Source organism: Arachis ipaensis, chromosome B07 (genome assembly GCF_000816755.2).
Source record: "Arachis ipaensis cultivar K30076 chromosome B07, Araip1.1, whole genome shotgun sequence".
Taxonomy (NCBI): domain Eukaryota; kingdom Viridiplantae; phylum Streptophyta; class Magnoliopsida; order Fabales; family Fabaceae; genus Arachis; species Arachis ipaensis.
Genome location: NC_029791.2, coordinates 3,224,402 through 3,234,610, shown reverse-complemented (window position 1 = coordinate 3,234,610; position 10,209 = coordinate 3,224,402). Strand labels below are relative to the sequence as shown.

The following is a 10,209-nucleotide window of genomic DNA, read 5'->3' as shown; positions in this document are numbered from 1 at the left end:
TAAAATAGGTATTTTATTTTAATGTGGAGACAAATACAATTTTACAATAAAAGCATAACTCTAAAGAACACAACTTGAAAGAAATCTTTATCCGTGAGAATCAAACACTTTGTACGTCATTGTTATACCTCCTAATATATTTATAACCACTTAATAACGATGATGGTGATGTGGGACAAAACACAATCTTATATCACTAGAATTATTATCACTAAATTTTTGGAATTCACAATCTACTTGTTATTATAATAATCTTGATCATGATCACTACTAACACTAACATATGAATAAGAAAAGGAACTTCGCTAGGAAGACAATGAGCAATCTTAATAATGTGTATAATAGGTTTTAAATTTGGTTCAATACACAAAAAAAAATCTAACCAGTTATTTTAAAAAATTAATCATTTCAACCTTAGCTAATTTATCAATGGAATTTACCCAAATACCTTCCCCCTCCCTCCCAAACCGTGTTCTACCCCATCCTCATCAATCATTCCACCACTCTGGCGTTAGAAGCTCTCTCATCGGCCATCAAACAATTATCCATGTAGTTATTAAAATAATCATCCGACTACCTAGTGAAATGATCATCTAGTATTTGTTAATTATAGGTTTAATTACTCTATGGGTCCCTATAGTTTCGTAAAATTTTTAATTAGATTCCTATACTTTTTTTCTTTTTCTTTTAGTAATTGGCTTAATTTTATAGGGACGCAACTAAAAAAAAAGAATTGGTATAGGGACCTAAATAAAAGGAAAAAAAAAAGTGTAGGGACCCAATTAAAAAAAAATTATAGGGACCTAATCGAAAATTTCGCGAAACTATAAGGACCAACAGAATAATTAAACCTTAATTATATACACTTAAACTGAATCGAGCAAAATAACCATCCAATTAAGAATTAAAATAATCATCTACATACCTAGTGAATTGAACATCCAGTGATAATGTAAGACGAAAAAATCATTAATTAGGATCAGTGTCAAATGCAGCAATCGTGGCAACGCAGTCATCATATGAGCTTTCAAGACCAAGTCACTGCAGCATCCATTGCAAACCCTTCTGGGTGATACCTGACGATGACGATGAAACCTCCATGTTCTCCTTCTCCCACATGCCACATGAACATTCTCAAAAGCTTTTCTGAGATCATCATCGTTGTTGATAGTCATGAGCTTCATGAAATCCTGAAAGTCCAGCAAATGGTCGCCATCGGAGTCGAGGTTGGTGGGGCGCAGGGCGGCATTGTTCGGTTCTCTGGCGACAGCGGTTGATGTTGCTGGCAGAACTTTCACCGGTGAAAAGAGAAGAGACTAGACGAGAAGGAAGCCACATCACATGAGGGAGAAGGAGGCTGTTTTTGCGGTGTACGTAACTGTTGCAAATCCTTATTTGCTTTGAATTTCAAATTGAAAATCATTAAAAATTAATTAACTTTATTATCATTTGATATTAATTTCAATCTTATTTCTATTGAATACATTATACATTAAATTTATTGACTCTCCATACTTTCTCTAAAAAAAGTCATAATTAATATCACAAGGAATAACTTATTTTTTATTTTAAAATATTTAAAATAAAATTTATCATAATTTAATTTAAATAATTAGATTACTCTAAAAATATTTATATACAAGTATTATTCTGCAGGTCTTTATAATTTTACCGAATTTTTAATTAAATCTTTATATTTTTTTTAATTGGGTCTCTATATATATATTTTTTAATTTAATCCCTGTTAAGTTAAACGTCAAAAAAATGTCAGTGAATTGTGAAATTACTTATATACTCTTAGGGACCCAACTGAAAAGAAAAAAGTATAGAGACTTAATTGAAAATTTGGTGAAACTATAAATATTCAATGAAAGATATTCCTATAATCCCTATTCAATGATTCTACGACATGAAAGATATTTCTATAATCTTTTTTATTTTGTCACTATCATTATTTTGCTTATTTATATACAAATTGTACCAAAAGTACTTTTTTTTTTACTTTTAAAATACCTTATCTTAAGAACATAAAAAAAATGAATGGATAAAATGAAACAAAAATAATAGTGATAAGTATATATAAAATTCAATTTTCATCATTAAGTATTTATTATGATCATGTAATATTTTATATTTGTGTGGATTCATGGAATATAATTTATGTCTTTATTATATTATAATACACCATAGAAAACTATAAAGTTATGTCATTTATGTTATTCAATCTAATTAAGATAATCTAATTCATGACAGGGGAAAATCCATTAAAAAAAATTGAACCTAATTCTAGAAAAAGACAATTATTACATTTCAAACACCCATCCAAAAGTTTTATCTGTTTCACGATCCTTCTTCCTTGTTAGGGAAACATTCATCCAAGTGGGAGCAATCTTCTTCAAGAATTCCTAACATACTTTATACGTATATAATTAAAGAGTGATCCAAAATTAAGAGATTATTCATAAATATTATAATTTTTATTTAAGAATATGTGTTTTTTTTACCAAAATTTAAGAAAATAAATAAAAATTGTATTTAACACAAATTTTCTCTTTCATCTCAACACATTTTTATTTTATCTTTTTTTAGTCTATCTCTAAACACTTATCAAACATAACTTAAAAGACACTTAATTTTGGACGAAAACAAATTAAAAGATGCCTTGACAACAATAACAAGTGAATTGTCAATCGGATCTATATTGATTATTGATCCTTTCTCCTTAGAAAAGTACTTCCTTAGTACCTTCTCATACTTCTTTTGGCTCAATATAAAAAAAAAGAAAATGCAGCTTCAAGACCATTTCTAACTAAGTTTGGTATAGGCTTGACAATTATATAATCGAGCTCTAACATGAATATATAACTAAAAATATGCAGTACAAATGGCACTAACAAAAGTCAAAATCCAAAATTCCTTTAACAAAATAATGATCAAAGTATAACAATTAGAAATTTGAAGTTGAAAATAATTCCATACTCTTCTTTGATATCTGCTTTGCTGTAGCCATTGCACAAATGCCCCTGGCCAAGTAAGATTACATAAAACAACTTTGAAAATTAACATTGCTTATAATTTAGTCCTCGAATTATCGCACATTGTTAAGTAGGTACTAGAAGTTCATAATCATATTCAGGAACTAAATTAGCTACATTTTCAAGAACAAACCTCCATTTACTATGAGCAGAGCAGAGGGAGCGCGACGGAGGCCACGGAGCAGAGCAGAGTAAATGCACGAACAACACAGAGCAGTGCAGCACAGACCAAGAATGATGGACGCTCACGCCGCCAAAGATGACGACGACGATTTTTTTTTCACGATATCTCCAACTCGGTAAATTAAAAACTAATTTGTTGTGAATTTGAGTTTTATTTAAGGGTTTGTCGTTGGCCAATGAATTACATGCACAAGGCTGGATTTAAGACCTAAATACTTGCTTTAAGCGGACTAGTGAATTGTAATTTTCTTTTTCTTTTTGGTAACATTAACTAATACATAAATAGTTATAAAGATGAAGAAATAGATAATGACAAAGATCAGACAAAGATTAAGTTTTTCAGCATAAGAATGCAAGAATAGATATTGGTGATAATAATTTAACACTTATTTACTTAATTTAAGACATAAGAAAGACAACATATATTATAATCAAGATGTTTCCTTTGTATACTATTTACATAGGTAGATGGCAAATCCGAATCCTGATGTTGCAATCAAGATTAAAGCAATGTTGGAGGCAGCACAACCTCGATTTACAGAGAAATGCTGCATCTACAGGGTGTCCCATGAGATTCGCAAATTAAATGAAGATGCATACACTCCAAAGGTTGTTTCAATTGGTCCTTTTCACCATGGGGATCAATATTTGCTAAACATGGAGGAGCTGAAAAGAATATTTTGTAGACAATTCATTGAAAGATCTATGACAAACAACTTGGAAAGTCTTGTTAGTTGTGTGCAAGAGCTCGAACCAATGGTTCGTGGTTGTTACTCAGATAACATCAAGCTTACTGAGGAAGAACATGTTATGGTGATATTGGTGGATTGCTGCTTCATATTAGAGTTCTTACTCAAGTTCCATTTTGGGTGGACAGATCGTGATGCCATTATTCTGCCACTAAATTTAAGGGGTCCTATAGCATATGATTTGTTGTTGCTTGAGAATCAAGTCCCTTTCTTTGTTCTTGAGATGCTTTATAACCTAGCTCTTGATTCTCCTCCATTTCCATTACTAGCGCTCTCTCTTTTTTATATTGTTCCTTATAGTATCATCGTTCCTGATAGTATCATTTCCGGTGATGTTCTTAGGCTATTATCCAACGATACTGGAATAGCTCATTTCATAGATCTATCAAGAAAGTTTCTATTAGCATCCTCTGGCTTCTCTGGATGCTTAAGAGAAGCAGAGTTCGCCAACATTTATACTGCCACTGAGTTGAGTGAAGCAGGAGTGAAGTTTAAGGTAAACAAAAATAGCCAATGCATGCTAGATTTGGAACTTTCAGGTCATTGTTTGAGAGTCCCATCTATTAGCGTGACAGCCTTTACTGAAGCTATTTTGAGAAATTTGATAGCTTTTGAGCAATGCCACTGTATGAAGGAATCTTACCTCGCTGACTATATTGTAGCCTTGGATTTGCTTATCAACACAGAAAAAGATGTAGATTTGCTCATTAAGAAGGGAATCATTCAGAATTGGTTAGGTAGTAGCAATGCAGTGGCTGAAATGTTCAATGGTCTTGCACTGCGGGTTATAAATCCAGATTTTAATGTGCAATATATCCGTATTTTCAAAGAGTTGAATGCTTTCTGTCGCCACCCTTGCAACCAAAAAGTCGCAACTTTGAGGCGCGACTATTGCAACACTCCATGGAAGACAGTAGCTTCAATTGCTGGAATTTTTCTGCTTATTCTCACTGTTATTCAGACAGTATTTTCTATCCTCCAAGTGGTACACTAGATACTAGTGCTAGCTAGATTAATGTTTGTGTTGTGACTGGATGATTATAATATGGTAGACTGTTTGTATTTTGGAAGAACTAAAATGTTTGTTATGAATATATGTAGTCCATATATCATGTAAGGGTTACTATGTTATGTAATTATTGAAGACCTCTAAGTTTGAATATGATATTTTGTTATTGTTGTTTTCTTTGCATTATTTACACCTCTTTATTTCGAAATTAGTATTCAAACATCATGTCTTATCTTAAAAAAAGTGAGGGATACTTTTAAATTTCAATAGTAAAATAAAGATTAATGATTTAATGTGCATTTGTAGAGTAAACTTTTGGTGAATCAATAAAAATCATCATCCGACAAAAACACAATGTCATATATATAGCCATGATTTTCCTCAAGGTACAAATTAAAAGCTAGAAATGATACAAACTAGCAAGAGTGATTAAAAAGAAATACTAACCAACATGACATAGGGTAATAGAGATTAGCATATCTGGAAGAGATACACATAATTTTAAGAGAAGATAATTATATTGGTTTTATTTTCAACTTAGTGAGGATGATTTAAGTTCTAACAGCAGCAGCTTTGTCCTTCATCGTGTGCAAAAAACAATGTGTTTGAGGAATAAAGAATATGGTGCAAAGACAGAAGTTGAAATGTATAGAAACACTTTAAAATAAATGAATAATAATACAAAAACTCTTTTTTTTTTTGGTATTAAAACTTAGATTCTAGTCGTCAAATCTCAACCATCAATCTTGTAACGCAAAACAAAAAAAAGAGCAATGCTAGGGGCCAACAACTTTTGTTATTTGTAGCCATCAAATAGTTATCAATGATGATTTTAATGGTGTGAGATTGGTGTGAGTTTTCATCCAATGACTCACTTTTCATATGCTGGATAGAATTTAACAAAATTGTTGGCCCTTAGACTTTTCCTTCCAATCTTGTATAAATGTGTTTCTTATTTCATAATCTCGGTGATACTTGCCTTTGAGCATGAAAAATGTTAGAAATAAGAAACTAAACTGGAGGAAGGATTTGTGTATTATTGAGTGTAATCAAGTTGTTTATTCAAGTTGTATGGAATGATACAATATAGAAGGGTATTTATAGATGCTAAGAGAATTGTAATAATAAAAACGTAATATTCTATAATAAATATTCCGATATACTAATTGATCCTAATTGATCCTAATTATATTCTAACAAAAAAAAATAAATATAAAGCAGCATCCAAAAAGAAAAATTGATATACTTTACCTTTGTTATGTAGCCAAGATCAGCTTCTTTTCCCAGCTTCATCACTATATCTATTGCCATTTATTTGGAATTGTTGTCATCTAACACGACTTGTTTTCGGTAAGGTTGTCTTTCCTATTCCTTCCATGTCATACAATGTCTTGTTTTGATTGGAAGTGCTTATTATTCAAAGTTTCAAACCACATAAAATAATGATTTGTGACAGAAAGTTCAATTGTTGCTGTGTTGTGTAGGGCTGTAGGGCACTGAGTCAAAGGCAGGCAAGACTCTTACACATAGAAAGGCCGCAAGGTGAGTTTGTCTTACTATATTATATTATATTATCTTCCAAAAAATATCTTTTAGTCTTTTCTACTAGTAGCTAGCATTAACTAATAATATAGTAGTAGTTTATAAAGGTAAAGAAATAAATAATCATAAGGACAAAGACGAAGGTTTCCCCCATAAGAATGTAAAAATAAAAGGTTACACTAAAATCAACCACCAAAGTCAGTTATCAATATAAAATATATACTAAATATAAATACAAATTGAAAATAAATTAAACTACATATATATTTATATACAAATACATTGGTGATTGATTTTAATGACTAATTTTAGTATACAAATAGCATTTTCTAAAAATAAATAAAGACTGATTGAGGAGGAAAGAAACAACATACACATAATGTAACATCTATTTACTTGATTTAAGACCAAAAAATAAATGAGCATCCATTAGATTTAGACCCGCACCACATGCGAAATACTAATATTATAGATTTTTATACATAATCTTTTAAATAAGGAAAAGTATAAAGGGACAATGAGAATATTAAATAATGTGAACAATTGATATATCGGATGTTCAATTCAATAAATATGCATATAATTATATAATGATTCTTTTTTATTCGGTCTATTCATGCACAGTTTACAATGACTAGATGTTCAATTCATTAGGTGTGTGAATGATTATCCTAATGTTAGGGTTTAAGAGGTAATTTAGAGATAGAATATTATTTTATTTTATTGAGTCAATTTTAGAACTATTGTTTACATTGTTCACAAAAATTATTGTCTATCTAACAAAACTCTTTAAATAATTAAAATAATAATAGGAGAATTTTAATTTTATAATTAATTATAAAATAATTTATATAATTCTTAAAATAAAAAATTAAAATTAATCTGTTCGAGATATATTCTTCATTGATTCTTTAATTATTAAAATATAATTTTTTTTGTATTATATAAAAAAGGGTAAAGTATACTTTTTGTCCCTAAAGTTTACTAAAAGTTTCAAAAATATCCCTAAGTTTTGATTTGTTTCAATTTTGTCCATCAAGTTTTCGATTTGCATCAATTTTACCCTAATTACTAATTTTTTGATAATTAATATTTTTCTTTCCAAATATACCCCCTTCCTTATACTATCAGCATCATCACAATCCTCTTTCTCTCTTTTCATCTCACCGTCGTCTTCACCACCATCATCATTATTGAGCAACACTGTCAATCTCCTCCTTCATCGTCGCCGGCCAAACCCCTCATTCTCCTTCTTTCTCCTTTCTTCTCCGACCCTCCATCTCCATCACCACCATCTCTGTTGAGATCCATTCTCGATGACCATCACCATTTTTCTTCTTCTTCGCGGAAATCCAGCACCCGTCGAAACCATCGCTCTTCCTCCTTCTCTATTAGCAAACCCAGTTTCCTATCTTTTCATTGCATGTATATATCCTGTATACCCTAATCAATAATTATACTAATAAATTAGGCCCCTTTTGTATTTGACTGCAAATTGAAGCCTAATTGAAGATCCAAAGCTTTGTTATTACTTCTATGACTTTGTATTTGATGATTTGAAGAATCAAGAAAATTGCAGGCTTGAAAATGTTGTAAGTCCTATTATTATTATTATTGTTATTATCTGTACTAGTATTAGAGAAATTGAATATGCAAGAATCTTGTGGTGAAAAAGCAGCAGCTTGATATGATGATGGCAGAGATGAATACCAATTACTATTTGATGCTTTCTCAACCAAAAAGTTTGAATCTTGATCTTTGATGTTGAAGCTAATTTGGGATTTTTCACAAATTGTGAAGTCATAATAGTAGTTGTAAGAAGAAGGATTATAGAACCAAGGTGTGTTACTGTTATTATGATTATGATTATGGTAAAAAAATCATGATGATTGTTGTTTGGAAAATTGGACTGTTGAAGATAGTAGTTTATGGTGGCTTTCCTTGCTTGAAGTTGCAACCTTTTTTTCTTCATCCTCTTTTTTTGTGAGCATACAGAGGATTGTAATGATGATGATAGTATAAGGAAGGGGGTATATTTGGAAAGAAAAATATTAATTATCAAAAAATTAGTAATTAGGGTAAAATTGATGCAAATCGAAAACTTGATGGACAAAATTGAAACAAATCAAAACTTAGGGATATTTTTGAAACTTTTAACAAACTTCAGGGACAAAAAGTATACTTTACCCTATAAAAAATTATCAATGTGATTTGATAGTCATAGTATCTCACAAGATGTTAGTATTAAGGAAAAACTACCATTTGTACCCATAAATTTTGCGAACGCTGATAAAAATACCCATCAAACAAGAAAACTAACGTTGTACCCATAAAAGATGGGTTCCGTGTGACAATAGTATCCAGACCGTGATTTTTTGTTGATTTTTTAATAAAATTCCCAAATTATCCCTTATATCTTCTTCTCCAAATTTCAAATTTCGCAACCCATTACCATGTTCAACAACAGTCCCCTTCTGTCTCTCTTCACCATCATCATCATCAGAATCCAAAGTGAAATTCATGGAATTCTCCAACTGCTGCATCTCAGCAAAACCAATCGGCCTGTAACTGGCAGCAGCAGAAGAAGATTCTAGAGATCCTCCATTCCTCGCAGAGATTACCGAATAAGCACCAACAGAAAGAACAACCATGAGAGCAAGTTGGCAGTTGAACTGAAGCGTGGCAAGGGCGCTGGTTCTGTGGTAGTCCATGTGGACCTTGCACCTCAGAGTATAGTTTCCCCTGCTCAGCTGGTGCAGGGAGCACCCTTGCGTCACCCAGCCGGAGAACAAAGCCAGGCCAATCTGAATGATCCACGTGCCCTGAAGGATGAAGCCCATTCCACGGTCCAATTTGGGGAAAGCGGAGCCCGGAGACTTCAATTCAAGAAAAGTGGAGAAAACACATACAGCGATGGGAACCAGCAAGAGACTGTAGTAACGGTTTTCGACCCCGCTTGGATCCTTCCTCTGAAGGTAGAGAACAAGAGGAACTCTTGGACGAAGGCGAAGGCAGCAAGGAGTTCTAATAATGATGAGGGGAGAGGGAGGGGGAAGGTGAAGAGAGAGAGGAGGGAGCAAGAGAGGAAGAGGAGGGCGATTGGTAGGAGTTGGAGTTAGAGGACGGAGCCAACGGCGTCGTTTGAGTTGTGTGCGTCGAAGAGGGAGACGAGGGAGTTGATGATGATGAAGGCAGAGAAGATGGAGACGGAGATGGAGAAGAGAGAGGATTGAGATCGAGAATGGGAATCTTGTTTGCGGTTGGAGAAGGTGGCTAGGAGGGCTTCGTGGGAACTCACCGGAGGTGCAGAGGAAGAAAAAGGATTAGGGTTGTGAAATTTGGAATTTGGGGATGAAGATAGAAGGGTTAATTTGGGAATTTTATTAAAAAATCAACAAAAAATCACGGTCTGGATACTATTATCACACGGAACCCATCTTTCATGGGTACAATGTTAGTTTTCTTGTTTGATGGGTACTTTTGTCAGCGTTTGCAAAATTTATGGGTACAAATGGTAGTTTTTCCTAGTATTAATAATAAATATATTATGCAACATTGTCAATACTTTGAAATGACAAGAAAATATTTTTTAATGTGTTAATTAAATTATTACAATTTAGTTAATATACTTTAAATTTTAAATATCTAAATATAATTTTTTAAAATAAAAAAATATATATTTAAAAATCAA

At 32.1% G+C, this 10,209-nt stretch overlaps 1 protein-coding gene and 2 pseudogenes across 2 annotated transcripts in view; 2 read left to right on the top strand and 1 right to left on the bottom strand.

Annotated features, from left to right (window-relative positions):
- Positions 1–5,142, top strand: part of LOC107606523 (UPF0481 protein At3g47200-like) — a 9,113-nt gene extending 3,971 nt beyond the window's left edge. The window contains exons 2-3 of one of the 2 annotated variants that reach the window (XM_021106991.1): positions 3,188–3,334; positions 3,683–5,142. In XM_021106991.1, coding sequence (XP_020962650.1) covers positions 3,687–4,961 — 1,275 coding nt within the window. In that variant the 5' untranslated portion in view covers positions 3,188–3,334; positions 3,683–3,686 and the 3' untranslated portion in view covers positions 4,962–5,142. The remainder of the gene's footprint in view (positions 1–3,187; positions 3,335–3,682) is intronic. The other variant, XM_016308577.2, reaches the window with a different exon arrangement.
- LOC107606525 overlaps positions 6,461–10,209 on the top strand; it is a 5,286-nt pseudogene continuing 1,537 nt past the window's right edge.
- On the bottom strand, positions 8,819–9,906 carry LOC107606524 (annotated as a pseudogene).